The sequence below is a fragment of the Pyrus communis genome, chromosome 6 (assembly GCF_963583255.1).
Source record: "Pyrus communis chromosome 6, drPyrComm1.1, whole genome shotgun sequence".
NCBI classification, from domain to species: Eukaryota; Viridiplantae; Streptophyta; class Magnoliopsida; order Rosales; family Rosaceae; genus Pyrus; species Pyrus communis.
This window is the reverse complement of record NC_084808.1, coordinates 10,689,726-10,712,353: the sequence shown is the minus strand read 5'-3', so window position 1 is coordinate 10,712,353 and position 22,628 is coordinate 10,689,726. Positions and strand designations below refer to the sequence as shown.

Genomic DNA, 22,628 nt, shown 5'->3' with positions numbered 1-22,628 from the left:
AAGTGGGGGCATTTGTAGACATTGAAATTTCAGTAAAACAAATGTTCACCAACGCATTAAAGTTTTGACATGTCAGGGCATACATGGCATACGCCACGTGTCGTACAAATTGTACACATGGCATGTGACTCAACAAAATAGGAAGAAATACCCTTGGATGATTAAACAAGTTTTTTCTTCTCAATTTGGGCAATGACAAGGTAAGCACATTTCAATCCATTGAGGATCAAAACAAGTTTTTCTTCTCATGTTGGGCAATGACAAGGCAAGCACACTTCAATCCATTACGGATCAAAGCAAGTTTTTTCTCATTTGGGCAATGACAAAGCATACACATTTCAAGTTTAAAATGGTGTTAAGTGGGAAATTAGGCCATAAGTTAGACCACTTCAAGTTTAAAATGGTATTAAGTGGGAAATTAGGCCATAAGTTACACCACTTCAATTTCAATATTGCATTAAGTGGGAAAATTAGGCAATGGTGCTTGGAAAGGAAAAAAATATTTTGTGGTGGTGATTCATTCTCAAAGCCTATAAATAGGCTTCTCCATCAAGGTATCAAGCATCAAGGAATTCACAAATACATTTCTCTACTCCAAAATTAGAAGAGAATTCCCCAAATCCTTGAAGCTTTGAAACTCCAAAGCTTACAACCATCCAAATTCCCAAGAATTCCGAAGGATCAAGAAAGCTCTCTTCGTTCTTCGTTAAATCCTCTTTCAAGATCAAGCCCCGACGGCCCTTGAAGAAAGTGTTCATCCGTTCATCCTAAGCATAAGCCCCCAACGGCCCTTTGGATCAACAACCTCAACAAATCCACACATCCAACCGTTCTTCAAGATCAAGCCCAAAAGCCCTTGAAGATCCGCTCATCCATCAACCTTCAAGATCAAGCCCAAAAGCCCTTGAAGAAATCCACACAACCATTATTCAAGATCAAGCCCCGACGGCCCTTGAAGAAAGTGTTCATCGTTCATCCTAAGATCAAGCCCCAACGGCCCCTTGGATCAACAGCACAAACAAATCCACACATCCAATCGTTCTTCAAGACTAAGCCCAAAAGCCCTTGAAGATCTGCTCATCCATCAACCTTCAAGATCAAGCCCAAAAGCCCTTGAAGAAATCCATACACCCATTCTTCAAGATCAAGCCCAACGCCCCTTGAAGATCCGTTCATCAACTGTTCATCCTTAGATCAAGCCCCGACGGCTCTTTGGATCAACAACTCATCCACAAACCTACACCCTACGAAGATAGAATCAGAGGACCAAATTTGAGAGAGATCGTAACCCCAAAATCATAAGCACAAAAATATTATTTTGTACACGTTATTCTTGATTTCTTGTTTCAAGGAATCTTTCGTGTTCACAATTTCAGGTGAACATTTTCTTAAGCCTGTCGATTTCCCCAATGTTGTGGAATATTTAAATCGATGATTTTTCTCTGAAAAAAATTCAGGTGTAATTATGACTTTGAGGTTGAAATAACACCTTATAATTGGTGACAATTATCTATCGAATGAATCGTATAGTGTTTGAATACATGACGATCATCGATTGCACCTGTGATATCACTAAGACAATTATTTATCGAATGAATTGTATAATGTTTGAATACATAACGATCATCTATGTCACCTATGATATCACTAAGACAATTATCTATTGAATGAATAGTATAGTGTTTCTATCCTCGAGACTTGGTAAGGGAGAATTCTGGAAGGAAGGAAGGTAAGAACGGGGTTGAATGCAATGCACTCATGCTCATGAGAGAGCCTTTTTTTAATCACAGGTGCTATACGCCCCTAAAGATGTGTTGCGTTAGTTATTTACCATTGCTATCCATTTGGTATAGGCATTAATAGTGACACTATACTTTTAGGTTACATACAAACTCACTAAACTTGGTTGGTTGCTCCACGTTTAATGAAACTTGCATTTTTATTGAGAAAAAACACGTTATCTTCTTCTTTTAACCAATCCAATATCAAATAAAATTGTCTCACTCTCTCTAGTAGTGTTTTCTAACAACCCACACAAACAATTAGCATGGAGATCATAATTAGCTACCAAGCTAAACAACCAAATTCCAGTACGATAAACTATTATTATCAGACGTACACAGTTCCACCATGATCATGGAAAAGGCTTAGGCTCGTTCATATGTTGTTTTGAGTATAAAATTAACAAATAAATAAGATGAAATGACCTACTATCCAGTCTCATCTTTTCTTGATCCTCCCAAATTTGTATGCCAAACCATCGAAAAGTACATTTCAACGGGTCAATAATCTATGCTATGGATAATCGTGTTTGTTAATCATATGAACTCAATCCCCTTCTTGGCTTCCGAACGTGGATGTTGAATGCATGCACTCTTTTTATTTTATATGCAAATAAAATTTAACCTTTTCTTGATCCTCCCAAATTTGTATTTTCATGGGATAATTGGAGAAGTCAAAATAACTTGTCTTTGAACTGAGATATTTTAAGCCTCCCAACTTGAAAAGAGAAAAGCTCATAAATAGAGTGAAGCTAAACATGTTGTTCTTGATCCATCTCTTACATAGCAAAGGCCACTAAAAAGTAGAAGTTTATGTCTAAATGATAGCAAACAAAACAACGCTTTAAATTGCCATCAAATTAAATTTAAGAAAAAAGAATAAAATTTATCTTAATACACCCCACATACTTTACCATAATAACTTCACACCCCACACTTTCAAAATACACACCATATTTTTTACATACATCCCACATTTCTATATACATCCTACATTTTCTACATACATTCCATACTTTTCTACATAAACCCCACACTTTTCACGTCTTAGATGCAAATACATATTTTATTTTTTACTTCTGTATAATCACAAAACAATGGAACCAGTTTTAAAAGGTAGAATTTATGTAGAAAATTGACCAAAATGCTTCCATGATTCATTGGATAGAAGAATTTCAGCCCTCGAAAGTTTAAAGCCAATCGAAACTCCTTAACCTGCATAAGCATCTGAGTAGATGCTTTAAGGGTGAGAGTCGATTTCATGCCGATCATCCGGCCATATTATCCCGCCTGGCTTCCACTGTGAGTGGGGGCACAATCACAAACACAATGGCATGCAGGCTGAAGCACATAACAATAAGATAATTATAAAATAACATAATTAGGCCTCTCAATCTTGAGCCACAACCCCAGCAAGCAGTAACAGATAGGGGTGAGAGTTATCCATGAATTGACCTTACTTTTTTCAAAGAGATATCAATTTATAGGCATGCCGATGAAGTCACTAAAATAATAAAAAAAAAATATGAAACCTTCACATCATGTGAAGCTTCCGAAACGTCGATTTCATGTTTCGTCAAAAATAATTTTTTTTAATCAATGTGTTTGTAGTTTTATTGATTACGGTTTGTTCTGCAATGGAGAGGGAGAGTGATTTTAAGAGTTGAAGAAAATAAATAATCTTGGGATATATGTAAAAAATGATTTGGGGTGTATTTAATTTTTTTTTAAAACTTTATGAGGTCAAAATTGTCATTACAAAGTAAGGTATATAAGTCATTTAATATCAAATTTTAATATAAGGTGTATTCAACCTTATGTGGGGTGCTAGTAAAAAACACAATAAAAATTTAGTATTTTCTTTTCGACATACATCTTTGATCTTCATCCCAACCCTCTCCGTCTTGGAGGCTCAGTAATTTGCATAGCCTAGTCACCTTGGACCTCATTCTACGACCGCGTCAAAGAAGAAGTCGTCGTATCCCAACGAGAAGGGTTGGGAGTAAATAGAATTTTGGTTAGAGTGAAATTAAACTTTTTGCCATCAGCATATTAAAACCCTATAAAATATGCAAATATTTTTATCAAAATAATATACAGTGTAAATTAACACAATAATATGAACCCTTGATAATGATAACCTTTGTTCTTTGATTCGTGTTAGTAAATACAAACTAAAATTTACTTAGAGATATGCTGAATACAAACTCATATAAACTCAAACTTACACTGAACCAGTCTGCATAACAAATAATAAAAAATAAAAAAAAACCTAAAAAATCAGTCAAGGCTTTGAACTCTACTTCTTGTCCAATGGTTGCAATCAGCACGCATAGAATAGTCTGGAGCCTATAACAAAAAGAAGGAGAGAGAATGAAAAAAACTGAAAAAAGCACGAAGCTTTTACTATAAAATAGAATTTGAGATAGGAGATTTTACCCAAGATGGATATGAATGGTTGACAAAAGCCTTTTACGTCAAGAATCTTCCCAAATTAATCCAAATAGTATAGCACGGTCTCGCGCTTCCAAAGTGCCTGAAACTGAAACTCTAATACTGATTGGAATGAATTCATGTGAGTTTCATATGAATACGTGGGAGATTGGAAATCGAAAATAGCAGTTAAAACTAAGTGTTATTGATTCTCCATGTAACTGCAAAGAATGTGCTGTTAATGCTGAAAATGTGGAAGAGATTATGTCCTTCTCTTCCTTTTGAAATTCCAATGGAGAAAGGCGCTTTGGTAGAAGGAAATGATGTAATTCATTATTTATGTGATGGGTAATCCAAGGGTCTCAATTAATTTCAAAGTGTTGATGCCTTGCGTTTGATGGTTGTAAATTCTCATTTATGATATGTGCAGATATATTGTCCGCATCTAAACATCTCTCAATGTTTTATTTTTTGTATGACAATTTTAACCCTATTATATTTGTGTATTACCATTTAACCGTATTATATTAGGATAGTCCTATAATTATTATTATTATTATTATTATTATTATTATTTTGAAATGAAGGTATTTTGAATGTTTTATCTTTTTATTTTTCTCTCTTTATCTGTACTAATTAATAAAACTCTCATTACCAACCAAAAGATGGTGAAAAGACAAATTAGTCTTCTATCACACAAAAAAATTATGGGCAACAATGTAATTTCACAGGTATATATAATGAAGACTAATTTGTGTGATAGAAGACTAATTTCTCACATTATTGCCCATCATTTTTTTTTGTGTGATAGAAGACTAATTTGTCTTATCACCCTCTTTTGATTGGTAAAGAGGGTTTCATTAATTAGTAGTATATAGATGTATCTTGAAAACCAAATGGTTACCAAACAGGCCTCAAGTTTCAAACAATAAAAATTGAAATAAAATCCTAAAACCATATAGTTACTGAGCGGACCCTAAATTTCTGTGAAATGTGGTAAATAATACAGAGAAACCATGGTAGTCGATGACTTTCTGTTAAAGCTACTTTAGGCGTTCATTGGAGTATTGGATTCTTGAATGCATGTTTGATAAATCAATTTGGATGTGAATAGTTTTGTTTCCCTCTCTATCTGTTTGTTATGTGATTTGGATCGAGATCATTGCAACTGCATATACAATAACTTTGTTTATCGTCGACGAACAGGAGTTTGTTGAAATCTGGTTTCCTTGTAACTGCAATCAGACCCCCAGTGGTGCCACCCAACTAAAGCAGGTTAGTTTGTTTCAAGTTAACCAACTAGTACTATACCATAGTAATTTTTTTTTTTTCATTTATACGTGAGATGTCTAAAGTTCGACTCACATAAATAGCGAAGACGTATTATATTTGTGTTGAGTTTGATACATACTGAATGACTAGCCCGTTGTGATGGATATCGTTGCATAAAAAATAAAAAAAAAAGCATTTCCGTTTCCTAATTGACCAAAAGAATAATCTCCTAATTTTTCTTTTGAAGAAGAATAATCTCCTAATTTAGAAATTAAGACAAATTAATTAAATAATCATGAAATTGGATGGATCAATGCTTGAGCTAAATGGGCCAGCAGGTAGTCATTTGCATCTAGGTGAGGCCGGCCTGTTAAATTCGCTTCCGGCCCATAACCACCGTCTTCCCCATGAAACTGTGAGCTTTCCCCATCCGAGTCTCACCGAGTCGTCATCTCTCGCAACTTCACAGAATCACAGCACAGCAAAACATCGCAACCCGAGACCCTGGATCCGATCCGACCTTGATCCGATCCCACCATGTCCTGCTTAGCCCTCTCTCTTCAACCCGCCAATGGATCCGACATCCTGCTCCAAACCCGAGAATGGTTCCCTCCTGCCCGGGCCCTCGTCGCCGTCTCCTCCTTCCGCCAGACCCGCCTAGCTTTCGCCGCCACCAAGCAGCAACAACTCCACACCACCAAAGACAATTCCCACAGCCACTCTGACTCTTCCTCCGACACCACTGCCGACTCCGTCGCCTCCCTCGGCGACGACCCACTCGCCGCCTCAAGCGGCCAGCTCATCGTGGGTGTCGAATCTCGGTACCGGGTCGTCTACCGCCTCGTCAACTCCATCTACGTCCTCGGCGTCACGACCGCCGATCACGACAACTCGATCAACGTCTTCGAGTGCATCCACATCGTCAACCAGGCCGTCAGCGTCATAGTCACCGCTTGCCGCGGCGTCGATGTTACTCCGGAGAAGCTGAGTCGGAAGTACGCCGAGATCTACATGGCTCTCGACATTGTTCTGAGAGGTGTCAGCAATATTCGATTGGCGGCGATGCTTTCGTCGATGCACGGCGACGGCATTGCCAAGATGGTGCACTCGGCGTTGGACACTGAGAACAAGATCCGTGGGGCGGAGAATTGGAGAGCCGTTGAGGCGCTTTCCGTCGAACACGAGGCGGGCATTGTGGCGTTCAACAATTTAGGGTTTGAATTGCCGCCGGAGACGATCGGTGCTGGGGATGAGGTGGCGGCTAGCTTGGCGCCGGTGGTGCAGAGTGAGGAGAAGGATCAGAATTTAGAGAATGAGGAAGAGAGCCAAGCTGAGAAGGACCCATTTGCGGCAAGCGAGAAGATTAATCAGCCTGAAGAGCTGGTGAGTGGGTTCAAGAAGAACAAGGATCCTTCCGCCACGGACTTAACAACAGCGCTGGCGACACTTGAAGTGACTACATTGCCCCCCGCGGAGGCGACCCAGAGTACCCATATTGCGGTGGAAGGGTTTGAAGGGGAGTATGGTGGGATTGAGTTTGGGAATGACCAAGCTTCTTTGGGTGAGACTTTTGAAGGGTTTAGTGATGCTTGGGGAGGTGGGTTGGATGCTTCTGAGTTTGTTGGATCAAAGAAGGTTGCGAAGAAAGAAGGGCTGGGCGGGCTTGAATTGTTGCAGACCGGGCCTGATGCTCCAAAAACTGCTGGTGCCACTGCAGGTGGTGCAGCAGCGGGTACTCCCCTTGATACCCTTGTAAAAAGCGAAATGAAGGGTCCTGAGATGCACATTGTGGAAGAGATCAGTGCTGAGTTTAGAGAGTCATTGCTTGCTAGAGTAGGATTAGTGGGTGTTGTTTATTTGAGAACTTTGCCTACCAAAACTAGTGCTGATAAAGAAACCGAATTTTCTTTCCGGGTTGAGGGAACCAGCCCGGTTAAGAGGTTTATTATGCAGAATTCTCGAGTTAGTAGTCTAGGGAACGGATTGTTTCATGTGAGGACTGCAGCCTCCGATGAGCCTTTACCCATTTTGAAGTATAGTCTGCTGCCTAGGTTGACACCACTGCCCTTGAGGGTTCGTCTTGTGCAACGCCATACAGGAAGCTTACTTTCTGTGATGATACAGTATGTGTCAAACCCTGAGTTGCCAGCGCCTTTGACTGATGTGACATTTGTTTTAAAGCTCCCACTTGATCCTACATTGTTGAAGGTATCACCAAAAGCTATATTAAGTAGGTCTGACAAAGAACTGAAATGGCATATCCCCGAGATTCCGTTGAATGGATCTCCTGGTCGGTTGAGGGCAAGGATGCCTGTGGATTCTAATGAAGGAGATGGCAGTGAGGAGATTGAAGTTGTTGCTTATGTGAAGTTTTCTTGGCAAGGAACTAAATCATTGTCTGGAATTTGTTTGCGGCCAGCTTCCGAGGGTAATACAGACTTTTATGAGGTTAATCACAGGTACGAGAATGGGTTATATATGTGCAATTGATACATGATGAAATCACTGTTGCACTGTAGAGTAGAGGGTTGTGTCTCCTTTTTTGTTGTTTATTTTGAGAGGTTTCTGTTGATTGTATCTTGTTGTAGCATTCTTTGATTTTGAGCTTGTTGCTTAGTTATCGGTCATTTGAAAGCTTTATGTCTTTGTGTATTGTGTGAATGGATATACAAGTTTCTCTTTACATGCTATCTTCCGTCTCTTGGTTTATTAATCTTACTATCACATGAACGTGTAGGTTTTGTAATTCACTGATAAAACAAACTTGTTTAATAAATACAGAACACAATATAGTGAACCTTATGCTCTAATCGAGATTTTTTGACTAAGGGGTCATTGGTAATAAAACAAACTGTGTTCAACAGAAATAAAACATTATAATGAAACTTATACTTTAACTGAGATATTCTAACTAAAGGAGCATTAGGACTCAATCTATTGAAATTTAGACATTACCGGCAATGTTCACAAAAGTCGGTGCCGTAGATGGTCAATAAGTTTTGAACCATCTAAACTTCTGTTTCACTTGTTTTACATGGCCTTTTCAACTTGAAACTTTGTAATGGTTTTTATTTGTTTCTTCTTTTTGGCAAGACACCAATGCCCAAGGCTTTCATGAAACAATTTGATTCCTTTTGTATTGCAATTTGTGTGAATCTGCAAACATAGTGACAAAATCATATATACCTCTTCCCATGTCCAACTGATTTAGGCAGTTACTCCTTGAGTAGTTCAATGATAATCTGAGCTTCCGAAGTTGAAAAACGGGTGGCTTTTATGCATTTTGTGTATTCTGTTCTTACATCTTTACCCATTGGTTCAATAATTTATTTTGTGATCAGTAATAAAAAGATGTAAGAAATAATATGCTAAAATGACATAGAGTGTGAACTTGTTCAAAACGTTGGACTTCCACTATTGGTTCCTTTTGAGTTTAAAGATCTCTCTTACATTTGCCTATCACATTCATTCTCATGATACAGGTTTCAAATTTTTGTGGTATTCATATTTCTATCCGATGTTTTATAACTTTTTTGTATAGAGCCGAATTAGCTTCCTTTATATGACTTTTATCCGTTTGTTACCGCTAACAGTTTAGTTTTATCACCTATTCGAACCTTACCGAAACCCCATAGTCGAGGCCCAGCCTTTTTCTTTTTTATTTATAGAGGACACATACATTTATGTGGTAACTGCAGATTGTGTAGAAGGGTGGAAAATGGCACATTAAAGATTAGGGATCAAAATGGAAACCAACACTTAAGGGTCATCAATGGATTTACCAAGTTTTATTTATCACATTGAACATTTGGTTATGTTGTTTTGTTTAAATGTTCATTCAAATACATGTTGAAGTTTTCGATGTTTGGGCATCCAAAATTCAGAGTGAGTTTGTGTCATTGTATTTGTACGATGTAGCTCTAGCTGGAAAGTGCTACTTTTCAGAAAAATGTAAGCAAGCTATCTTTTGTTTTCCAACATGTGAATTAGAAGTTAGAGAAGGGCTAATCAGGCTACAATTTATCAGAATTCTTCTCAAGCGTCCTATTTACTGAAATAGTCTGCTAAGCATACGATGGATTAGCCATTTGGTTTCTGCCAATCATAACTAACAGTGCAGTCTGCACTCAGTGTCGTCTCCTGTAGTCTTTGAAGGTCATTCTCTGTAGTATCTAATTCAATTGCAAATGTATTTTACGAACCCAAGATCCAAGAGTATTGGTAATTCAGTGTGATAATTCGCATTTGTACAATTGTACTCGTAGAATTTCAGGGCAATATGTAGCAGCAAGTTGAAGTTGGGTCAAAAGTTATAGTTCTGCTGTAGTTACTCTGATTCTTTTGATCCCTGTAGTTTTAGTTTCCTGAAATTCCCCTGATAGTTTGCGCTTCGATGCGGTTCTTGTTCTAGTTTGCATTTCTGTCAAATTGGTTGATGGAAAACATGAACTTTTGTAACGATTTGACCAAGGCTGGCCGCAGGACAACCAATGTCTTAGAGCTAAAGTAGAGTTAGAGACTAAAAGCATAAGTTTAGGTATTTAATCAAATTTTAGTTATGCAGAAGTAGCTTCAATTTTCTCTTCTCTGGGAAGAGCATATTGTTGAACCAAGAATGCAATGCTGTAGATTAATTAGATTAAAGGTGCTCTGAAGAAGCTTCTTTCTCCTGAGATCCAACAGGTCCATAAGGAGCTTCTCATTACCCTTGTTTCATTAGCAAAAAGTATCACATGATGATAGTGGTGAAGTCAAGAATTGCCAGAGGAGTGGGCGAATTTAAAAGAGTGCAAGGTTAAAAAAAATGTAGACAACCAAATTCATATGGATATTAGACAATATTAGGAACGATTGTAATGCATCAATACTCAAAGGACTACTCGGAATATTCGAAGGAAGACTACCCAGAATATTTGAAGGGAGATTTAAGCAATGTTTTTTTATACTATAGTTCCATAAAATCTTAAGACTCGTAATCCTATAGTAGAGTATACTATATGACTAATAACTAATTAAACTAACAACTCAATTAATTAGTACTAATAATTTAATAATTATTCAATAAACAAAAATTCAATCCAATTAACCAGTATCAATAATTATGCAGATTATTCAATAATCAATAATTTAATTAATCAATACTATCAGATTAGGAATGTGATTGTGTAAATCCTAGTATATCTAGGACTATCTTGTAGTTACCTATTAGGAGTTGATTATCTATTAAGAGATGTAATCCTATAAGGATAAGGATTATACCTTTCCTACTGCTATAAATAAAGGCATAAGAGGGTGATACAACACACACCTAACTATTAAATCTCTCTCTTTCTCTCTTGTTGCCGCTTGCCCCCTCTCTCTCTATTCCTTAGATCGCTTAGTTAATTAGGCCTACAACATGTTATCAGCACGTTCTTGTCAGAAGCTAAAGAACTGAAAGATCGTACGAGGAGGCTATCTTCTACAAATTCAAGGGCTCTCAATCGTTTTCTGCCAATCAGGTTCTTCTAAAATAAATTAAGATATATGAAAAAACCTTGAAGTATGAAAACATTCCCCATGATGCATGAACTCTCTATATTTATATTTTCCTTCCAATTATATATATCATATATATGTTCATACATTTTGTCAATATATATAATTGTTTATGCATTATGCATATATGCTATGTGGAATTGTGAGTCAAAGAATCAAAATTAATTTAGAAGCAATTAGGGTTTTCAACCCTAGATTTGGAAAAAAAAAAAAAAAAAAAATGGGTAATTTCTTACCACACCACCATGTGGCAGACCTTGGGACGGTGTCTCAAGGCCTTGGACCTCACGCGTAGCCCTCTGGGCTTGCTGCTTCCTCTCAAACCGAACCAAGCTTTGACTTGGGTTGTCTGATACACGGGCTTGAAGCCCTAGTCCAAAACCCAACCCACAACCCGCATGCTTGACGCCATGATGGGCTTGTCATTGACACGGGCTTGAAGCCTTGACCTGTCCGCACCAATTTTCTAGTTTGCTGGACCAGTTCCCTACCACGGCCCATACTAGCTTGCTGCTGGGCTCTGCCTTAAGCCACGGCCCGCGAAACCATAAGCCAGCCCATGCTGCTGGGCTTGCCCCTAGGCCCAAAACAGAAGCTAGCCTACAGCTGGGTTTTCGCGCGCACCTATGCCTTTGGGCTTGCCCCGTGTGCTTGACCAAGCCTAACACACTAGCCTTCACGACTGGGCTTCCCAAAAGTTACCCTTGGCCTGCAACCATGGATTGGGCTACTTCTAGCATCCACTCGAGCCCAATAAACCTCATAGGGCTTTGCCTTAGTCACGACATCCAGGCCCAAAACCTTTTGGGCTATGTTCTTCGAATCCAATGCAAATTTTTGGGATTCTAAATAATTTTAACCGGCATGTTGCAATTATTTTTGCTTCTACAATTGACCTCGAATTGTCTCAATCTATTGAATTAATTGAAGTGACCAACAGTCCACTAATCTGACAATTAATCTAAAATTACTGGCCTGAAGCTCACTTTTTGGCATTAACGATTCAATAAATTATTTCGTCTCTTTGAACCATTGATTCTCACACTTGGGTTCCTAAAGCAATCCACAAGTCCACTACACTTTATTGTATATTGTATTTTGTGTTCTTGCAAGTACCCCTATATATGAACTAAACGTTCATAACTAAATCGAACCTATAGTTTCGAATTTAGTGCTTTTGAAACTCGAAGTTTTCATTCAAAACTTACAACATGAAACCTGTAGCTTTCGTGCATAAATTAAACCAATACATGTCTATAGAACCCGAATGTTCCATAATGTATGTCTATGACTTTCCATATGACTAACCATGTTTTGTTGTACTCTCTGTTTAGGGACATGTCGAACTTGAACAAGCTCGATTTCACCGCTTTGGAAGTCTCCGGAAGAAACTACCTGAAGTGGGTTCATGACGTGAAGCTCTACCTCACTGCTAAGAGTCTTAGAGCTACCATTGAGGAACCAATCGACGATGCACTTATCGACGAAGCTCAGAAAGCTACTGCTATGATCTTCATCTGAAGACACATCCATGATGCACTGCAGACCGAGTACTTCGCAGAGGAGGATCCACGTACCCTCCGGCTCACCCTGGCAGATCACTTTGATCACCAGAAAGACATCTTCTTGCCTAAAGCAAGAGACGACTGGTAGCATTTACACTTCCAAGACTTTAAGTCTGTGAATGAATACAACTCTGAAGTTTGTAGAATCCGATCACTACTTAAGTTCTGTAACGAGGACTTAACCGAGCAGGATCTCCTGGAGAAGACCTATTCAACCTTTAATGCCACCAATATTGTCCTGCGACAACAATATAGGGCACAGAAGTTCACCAAATTTTTGGATTTGATATCTGTTCTTCTTTTTGTTGAAAAGCAGAACCAGTTTTTGATTAAGAATCATCAAGCTAGACCTACCGGCTAAACGCCACGCCTGAAGCGCACGCGACAACTTCGAATAGCCACAACCGACAGAGATTCCATCGTGGCCGTGGGAAAGAGCAGCAAGCCCCACCACGGGCCCAAGGTTCACCAAAAAGAGGCCCATCCAAGGAAGGAAACTTAACCCCGAAGCGCCAACCCTTTGCCCCGAAGGCCCCAAACTTCAAGAACAAGGACAAAGCTACCGTTCAATCGGATTCCACTGAATTGGACATGTGTTACTGATGTGAATCAAGAGATCATTGGTCACACATATGCCGAGCTACCCCTGAGGCCATTGCCAAGTATCATTCACGTCATGAGTCCAACTTTGCACATGTAGCAATCCCTGAAGTGGCTACTACAACTCTGGAGGTTTCAAATTTTCAGGAAGCATCCACTCCTATGGATGAATAAATTTAGACATGTTTTTAAGGTGTTTAACCCCTAGTGGTTGAACCCACTAGGAGTGGCTGAACCTTTCCCCTAATTTCTAGGTTTATGGTTTAATTTTTTAGATAATTTTTCTAAGTCTTTGGAATTATTTGTTTGGTTAGGTTTGTTTTGAACTTTGGATATTATTTTATGGATATTATTTCTCGACTTGATTTATTGAATGAATGAAATTATATTTATGCATATGACCGATTCAATTAATTTATTTCTAGGTATGACTAGTGGGGAAGTTAGTTGTCTGGCTGATAGTTCTACTACACACACCATATTGTGTAAGAAACACTATTTTACTAACTTTGTACCTAAGAATGCACCTCTGACAACCCTTTCAGGACCATCCAACTTGATAAAAGGATACAAAAATACCCATATAATATTGTCCAATGGTACTGAATTAACCATTAAAGAGACACTCTATTCTCCCTATTCCTGAAGAACACTGCTGAGTTTTAAAGACATTCGAGATAATCAATATCATGTTGAAACCACTGAAAAGAATGGTTCTGAATTTCTTTGTATCACTTCTTACAAATATGGCCAAAAGCATATTCACGAGAAGCTTGAACGTTTCCCGAGTGGGTTGTACATAACAACCATTTGAGCCATAGAGACACCATGTGGCCGGCCCTAGTGCTGGGTTCCAGGACACTTTGCTGCTTTGGCATGATTAAATGGGACACCCCGGACGAGATATGATGCGCCGTATCCTCAAAGCATCTTATGGGCATCACTTGAAATCTAATCCCGGCCATTCGATTTGTAAAGCATGTTCCTTGGGGAAGTTGAACATTCAACCCTCAATTACAAAGATTATTCACGACCCTCCTAAGTTTCTTCAGAGGAATCAAGGGGATATTTGTGGACCTATCCAACCAATATGTGGGCCATTTAGATACTTTATGGTGTTGGTTGATACATTAACATGATGGTCATATATCTGCTTATTGTCCACACGCAATGCTGCATTTGCAAAATTCCTAACACAAATTATTAAGCTTAGGGCTCACCACCCTGATTATCCAATCAAGTCGATTCGATTGGATAATGCTGGAGAGTTTACGTCACATATCTTTAACGATTATTGCATGTCTATTGGGATTGAAGTTAAACATCTTATACCCCATGTTCACACTCAAAATGGCCTGGCAGAAGCTTTCATAAAGCGCCTTCAAACGATTGCTCGAACTTTGGTTATAGGAACCAATTTGCCAGTATCTGCCTGGGGCTATGCAATACTACACGCAGCTATGTTGGTCTACCTAAGGCCCACCGCTACCCAACCTCATTCACCTTTACAGTTGGTTATTAGATACGAGCTTGACATCTCGCATTTATGTGTGTTTGGGTGCGCATTCTATGTGCTAATAGCACCACCACTACGTACCAAAATGGGTCCTCAGAGAAAAATGAGAATCTATGTCGGTTATGATTCGCCATCAATTATACGCTACTTAGAGCCCTTGACATGAGATCTCTTTACCGCATGTTTTATGGATTGTCACTTCGATGAGACAATCTTCCCGTCGTTAGGGGGAGATAAGATCACTAACGTTCCTATAGAACGCCGCAAATTGTCGTGGCTTACTCCCACTGTATCTCATTTAGATGCATGCCTCAGTTTGAAATTGAAGTGTGACACATTCTAGATCTTCAGAGCATTGCTTAAAGCATGCCGGATGCTTTTACTGATCTAGCGAAGGTGATGAGATCACATATACCTGCTGCAAACGCACCTGCAAGGATGGACATATCGATCGTATGCTGTAACACCGTCGTGGAAGGCCGAACCATCCCCGAGGGTGGGGTGGCCGAACCTTTCACACGGCAAGGTACAATGGCAGTTAGCCAATCACCTGCTCCTACCTTGAACGTGGCAGGCCTCTTGGTTCAAAGGATTCACAACCTCGGAAGAGGAAAACGACACAAACTAGTGAACCCAGTCTGAATCTGACCATTGCTTACTCATTCGTTCCAATGCATGAGCTTATTCTAGATTACAGTGATGCTTCAGATGAAACATGTTAGCCTCTCGAGAATCGCAAGATTTTGGTCTATTACGCAGTTTTAGATGAGGTTTGAAATCGAAATCAGATGATAGTCGATGATGCATTCGCGTATATTGTTGCTTCCGATATCATGCTTAGCAATGACATTGAACCACACTCTATTAATGAATGTCGACGTAGAACGGATTGGTCAAACTGGAAATAAGCAATCCAGGTCAAATTCGTTTCGCTAGCAAAATGAAAGGTGTTTAGACCTATAGCTCCTACTCCACCACATGTGAAGCTTGTGAGCTACAAGTGGGTTTCCGTGAAGAAGTGTAATGAGAAGAATGAAATAGTGCGATACAAAGCATGCCTTGTAGCGCAAGGCTTCTCTCAACGCCCTGGGATTGATTACGAGGAGACGTATTCCCTTGTAATGGATGTCATAACATTCCGCTACCTTATCAGTTTGGTAGTTTCCGAAAAACTAAATATGCAGCTTATGGACGCAGTAACTGCGTATCTTTATAGGGATCTAAATACGGAAATGTACATGAAAGTTCCAGAAGGACTTGCATTGACTATTTCAAATAGTTCTAGACCACAGAACACTCTCTCAATTAGGTTGAAGAGGTCACTCTACAGATTGAAACAATTGGGGCAGATGTGGTATAACCGTCTGAGTGAATATTTGACAAGTCAGGATTATGTGAACAACAAACTATAACCATGCGTGTTCATCAAGAAGTCACATTCCGGATTTGCAATCGTTGCAGTTTATGTTGACGACATGAATCGCATCGGAACTCTCGTAGAGCTTGAGGAAATTGCTACGCACTTGAAATCAGAATTTGAGATGATTGATCTTGGGAAAACTCAATACTGTCTTGACCTGGAGATTGAGCATTGTTCGGATGGAATCCTAGTACATCAATCGAACTACACCAGAAGGTGTTGCGTCGTTTTAATGAGGATAAAGCGAAGCTTTCAAGTACTCCTATGGTTGTTTGGACTCTAGATGCTAAACGAGATCTCTTCCATCCGAATGAAGATGAGGAAGAGATTTCGGAGCCTGAAGTTCCATACCTAAGTGCAATTAGTGCTTTATTGTACTTGGCTCAATGCACTAGACCCGACATCTCCTTCACTGTTAATCTTTTGGCTAGATACAGTAATGCGCCTACACACAAACACTGGAATGGTGTTAAAGACATTTTCCGCTACCTCAAGGGTGCGACGGATTTGGGCTTGTTCTACACCCACGAATCCTCGAGAGGAGCTGCCGCCCCTGCAGCCCTCGGGTCGATTCACGCCTCGTTGGTTACACAGATGCTGGTTATCTGTCTGACCCTCATAGGGCACATTCTCAAATGGTTATGTCTTTACCGTTGGTGACACTGCTACATCTTAGAGGTTTACCAAGCAAACGTTAGTTGCGACTTCTTCGAACCATGCTGAGTTTCTCGCCCTGCATGAAGCCTTGCGAGAGTAAGGTTGAGAGCAGTTATGGAACATATTCGAAGGCACTAGTGGTCTTTCTTTCATCGTTGACCTTTCTACAGCGATCTTTGAAGACAATGCAACATGTATTAAGCTGTTAAAGAAGGTATACATTAAGGAAGACAACACCAAGCACATAGCGCAGAAGTTCTTTTACTCACACCAGCATCAGAACATTGAAGTAAAGTAAATCCGTTCCCAGGACAACCTAGTCGACCTCTTCAAAAAGTCACTACCCAAGTCTACTTTTCAGAAGCTCGTCCAAGGAATCAATGTGTGTAAATTATCTGAATTGAATCGCTTGTACTATTTTTCCTACGATTAGGAGCATTTTTCCCACTAGGTTTTTGCTACCTAATGAGGTTTTGACGAGGCATCCATTCTGGGATGATTATACTCTGTTGAGTTCACTACTTTCGTCTTATTTGACGTTTGTTTTAGACATTATGCATACTTCTCACTTTTATCCTTAGTATATAGGTTTTCCCCATGCCTTGGGTTTTACCATAGCGATGTTTTGTGAGTTTTACTACCAATGCATGCTTACTTTACTTGTGTTTGAGACTCGCGTTCACCCTTTATGCCGAGGATTTCATCAACTATTCTACCTCAGCTGCTGAAGACCTGATGCGACGTTTTGTTGAGTATTTACACACTCAAGGGGGAATGTTGCAGTCATATCAGATTAGGAATGTGATTGTGTAAATCCTAGTATATCTAGGAGTATCTTGTAGTTACCTATTAAGAGTTGATTATCTATTAAGAGACATAATCATATAAGGGTAAAGATTCTACCCCTCATACTACTATAAATAAAGGCATAATGGGGTGATGCAACACACACCTCAGAATTAAATCTCTCTTTCTCTCTTGTTGCCGCCGGCTTCCTCTCTCTATTCCTTAGATCGCTCAGTTAATTAGGCCTACAATAGAATTCCATTTATCAATAATCAACAATTCTATTCATCAACAATCATATGATTCATATCAAAATTTATCGTTTGACAAAAAAAAAAAAAGAAAAAAAAAAGTACAATCATATGATTCATATCAATAATTACTATTCATATTACAATATTTTAATTAAACAAAATTTTATATTAAATTATTTAACTAATAATTTTAATTTTAAAAAAAAAATTAGGTTTACCTTTGAGGGGGTTGGCAATGGTGGCAAAAAAGGAAAATGGATGCTGCGAGTTGTTGTACTTGCAACCAAAGGAAGAATATAACATAAAGAAAGCAGAAGGCAGGGCACTAGGGTGGGGATTGGATAAAGTGTCGAATGCGTGAGAGTTATTTTTTTTGGGGGGGGGGGTGCGAGTGGTCCTTCTTTTGTTAATTTTTTTTAGGGAGTTTTAACGAAATACTCCCAATACTGTTCACTTTTAATGAAAAAAACATTGTTACTCTAAAAAGTCACTTCTGATACTATTCACTTATAACACATTTTTATTCTTTTGATTAAAACTCAAAGTTTTCAAGTCCTTTTCATTAGTGTTTTTTTTTTTTATTTTTTTATTTATTTTTATTTATTTTTTAATTCTCCAAAACCACAATGGTAAAACGATGTCGTTCATTAAGTTTTGGTCCTGGGTTTCTTAGAAGAAAACAATGCGTGCGGCTGTGCAACAGCAGGCATGCCTTCACCAAGTTGCAGGTTTCTAAAGACACATAAAGGGATGATTGTCGCTTCTGGGTTAGATTTCTGGCAATAGGGCCACCGCCCCTCCTTATCCTTTATAACTTCGCCACTGCGTGAAGATGTAACTATGACATGTAAGGTCATCTCCAACTGAAAGGGTTAACATAGTCCCTTCCAAAATTATAGCCCTGTAAAAAATTATTTTAAAATAAATAATGTCAGGCTAAACTCATATATCATCTACAACCGAATGAGCTAAATATACCCCTCAATAATTTATTACTTTTAAGTCTATACTTTAAATTTATTAGTTAATTTAATTAAAATATTGTTTGATGTTTTCAAATCTAGCCATTAAATTTGAATCAATTATTGCAACTGAGGAGCTGGATCCCACAAAAATGGCTAAGAGGGGGCTACATTTGGCCAGCTTGATGCCTCTTTGGCCAAATGATAGTATGGTGGGCTCCACAGAATTATAGCCTAGCCATCGATTAGAGATGAGTTTTTAGGCAAATCAGACCATTTTTAGCTTTTGAACCTTTAGCCCTCTCCATTAGAGATAGCCTAAGTTAGATCGCTACCTTGTTGGGGGCTTGATACAGTAAAAAACACCCATGTTATTTACTGTAGAGTTCATCTTTTTGTTCACCATAGGAAGACGCATGCATTAACCAATGCAAACAGGTGGCACGCGCACGGGTTTTGTTTTGTTGCAATTAATTTTTGTTAGACTTGGATTCCGTTTTGGCATCGGCGATGTTAATCTAATGACAACGTATGATTAAAAAGTGTGTGATTTTTGGTGATTAAAAAGAGTGTGATTTTTGGTACACTGAAAGTTGTACAGCTCTCTCCGCTTTGACTGGTGAAGAGTAGAATGGTGATAACGCTTTGGGAATCTCAGTTGAGTATTGTAAAGCTTTTTTTATGGCTCTTATTTTTTGGCATCTTTCTCTATTTTCTTGAGACAAAATGAATATAGATGACCTTGCTAAAAGGAACCCAGGTCCTACGGCTAGTGGCGAGGCTTTTTTAGATTCTGCAAGTTATTTTCTTGGTGATTTCTCCCTGAATTTGGGGCATTGTACTTCTTTCAATGCGGAGCTTCATGCTGTCATTCTTGCTGTGGAGCTGGCTTTTGCGCGCAATTAGCAAAAATTATGGCTTGAAAGTGACTGTTCTAGTGTAATATCTTATTACTTTGCTTCTGGATATTTTTCTCCTCCTTGGTCACTCTGGACTCGTTTGAAAAACTGTTTTTTCTGGTTGCAGTACATGGTTACTCTCATACATTTCGAGAGAATAATGTCGTTGCTGACATATTAGCCAATTTAGAGCTTCTCTTGTCTTCTCTTGTTTTGCATGCAACTCATCTTATAGAGATTTCCTTTTCTACATTTTCTTAGGCTTGCAAGCATACAGGTTTATCTCCCTTTCTTGACGTGTGATATTCCCAAGATATTTATTAGAAGATAATATCTTGGGATGATGATGGGAATATTCATGATCGATTGTTATATGGTTTCCTTACTTGATGGAGTTGGCCTTCAATTAGGAATGTATTAAAGATATGATTTAATAATTAATCCTATCTTTAATGCCTTGGACTTTTTCCACATGCAGGACGTGAGAATATTTGTGCGTCCTTCTCATTTAATGAGCACTTTCTCTTCTTTCTTGAAAAAAGTTCACGTGTCGCCTTCTAAATTTTTGAGATTATTTTTTGCTCCACAACATCGATTTTCTGATCCTGTAGTTTCCAGTATTTCTATCAAGTTAAAAGCCAGCCGTCAATGGAAGGATCTTGCTGAGTAAAATTGAGTATTGTTTTCTGTTTTGTTTTTTTCTCTTAGTTGTGTGGGTAATAATAAATACTGAATGAGTTGTCTAGAGTTTTGAAATCTCGCAATAGGCGAGTTTGGTCGTGTTTTAAAACGGAGGAAACATGACACTCGCAAATGATGTCCTTCTACCCCGCGCCCGGGTATACATACACACTGAGGAATATATCTGTGTTGGATATACACGCATACACCCGCACTTATTTTGAGCTCACAGTTGAGTGTTCACTTTATGTTTGGTTCCCGAGAAAATATTAGGAAAGACCAGTAATACTTGGAAGTTTCGGGAGGGCCTTAAATTTGATCTGTTTTGTGTTTGAGATTTCGAGCTTCGTCTTCTTCCAACATTTCTGCCATGATTTCTGGGAAAAGGAACACAGTTTTCAGCTGTTTGAATGGGCTGCTTTTTAAAATTTATGATGAGTATTAAAGTTGCCATTTTTGCTCGTTGTTCAGTTGTTCTAGTAGTGAAGTGACATACTTGAATTGGAATTTCAGGTTGAGAATGTAAAACTATTAACACCTAGGGTTAATACTACAAGAGTTTCAGATCCATGCAATCGTAAAAGTCCAACAATATGGTGCTGTGTTTATGTCTGGTTTGTACCTGAAGAAGCCATGCAAGGGTTCAAGCTTCTCTATCGCTCGATCTTCTGCTCAATGGAAAACCTTATGTTAACTACTAGTAATGGGTCTAGAATTGTCTCAAATGGAACTCGTACTTTCCTTGAGCAGGGACGAAGTATATATGTACACACTCACTTGTATAACTGCATCCTTCCATTAAGGACAGCAGTTTTAGGAACTGCAATTATCGTGCTTAACTTGCAGTCATGGGCTGTTCCACGTTTCCATCATGTATTCCTTAAGATCCTACTTTAAAGGAGATACGATTAATCCAGTCATTAACTCTTAACTGAACTCTTATATCAGATAGGGTAATTAACTTAATCGAAATTAGTGGAGTCCAAACTAAGTTCCAACATTCTCCCATTTTAGACTTTACCAATTACATTCAATTACCACCATCTCATAATGAAGTTCAGTTACTTAATGATCACGTGAGTTAATACATAATTAATCATTTCCTCACACATCTGTCATGGTTGACTTGTGAAATCGAACTTTAGAAAATCTTGTACTTCCTTCTAGTACAAGCACTCTGAAATCACAATTTTCTTTGTCCATCATACATAATGCTATACACATACATTCTGGAAAATGAGAGCTTTTGTCATGCTCTCATTTAACAACCTTATTGGTGCTCAGTCATCCGCTCTCTTGATATTTATAATACATGTTTACACACACACACACACACACACACACACACACACACACACTAGCATATGTGTACACACAAAGTGTGTGAGAAAATTTTTATTTTTGTTTTTGAAATAGAAGGAGAGAGGAAGAGAGTGATAGAGAATGTAGGAGTGGGAAATTTTATTTTTTATTTTTTATTTTTATTTTTATTTATTTTTATTTTTAATTATAGATATGTTAGGATTACATGTAAGTGAGGTTTTGAAAAGAAAAAAAAAAGCAAAATTTGGTTGTGTGAAATTACATTTCTGCCCCATATTTCTTATTCATGTTTTGTTTTAATTAGAGGGATAAACCGGTAATTTCATAGAGTTTTGGTTGACAATGAGTGTTTTATTAATTAGTAGAGATAATAAAAAATGAGCCAAATACCACAGACCAAAACCAGCATTCTTTGAACAAACATTACTGACATATGTTCATACATATTCATTTATAAAGAGAACTTAAACATGAAACTACAAACTGAAAGAACTTGAAAAACATACTAACTTTTACTCCCACGTTTCCATTGACTTGAGACTCAAGGATTCCCATTTTCGTCACATGTTCTTTGAAAACTCCCACTGCTAATGGCTTTGTAAGAGGATCAGCTATCATCAAGGTTCTATTAATAAGTTCAATAGATACAACCCAAACTCTTACATTATCTTTGACTGACAGATACTTTACATCCATTATTCGAGTGGCAGATGACCTTTTGTTGTTCTTGGAATACAACACTACTGAATTGTTACCACAATAGATCAATAAAGGTCTTGGTATTGTGTCAACCACTTTCAGAAAAGATATAACATTTTACAGCAGCATTCCTTGTTCTATAGCTTCATACTACTCCTCCTGCCAAGAAAAATATATACCCACTAATGGATCTTCAATCATCTAGACACCCTGCAAAATCAGAATCTATGTATCCAAACCGT

General features: G+C 38.4%; 1 protein-coding gene across 1 annotated transcript; it reads left to right on the top strand.

Moving 5' to 3' along the window:
- The first annotated feature begins 5,920 nt into the window (after positions 1–5,920).
- On the top strand, positions 5,921–8,401 carry LOC137736582 (uncharacterized). Its single transcript, XM_068475827.1, has one exon. The coding sequence runs from the start codon at positions 6,024–6,026 to the stop codon at positions 7,974–7,976; it is 1,953 nt and encodes a 650-aa protein (XP_068331928.1). The 5' UTR covers positions 5,921–6,023; the 3' UTR covers positions 7,977–8,401.
- Positions 8,402–22,628: the final 14,227 nt, after the last annotated feature.

What these genes read in the sequence shown, in the direction of transcription:
- LOC137736582 (XM_068475827.1), top strand. Translation starts at nt 6,024, where the DNA reads ATGTCCTGCTTAGCCCTCTCTCTTCAACCCGCCAATGGATCCGACATC.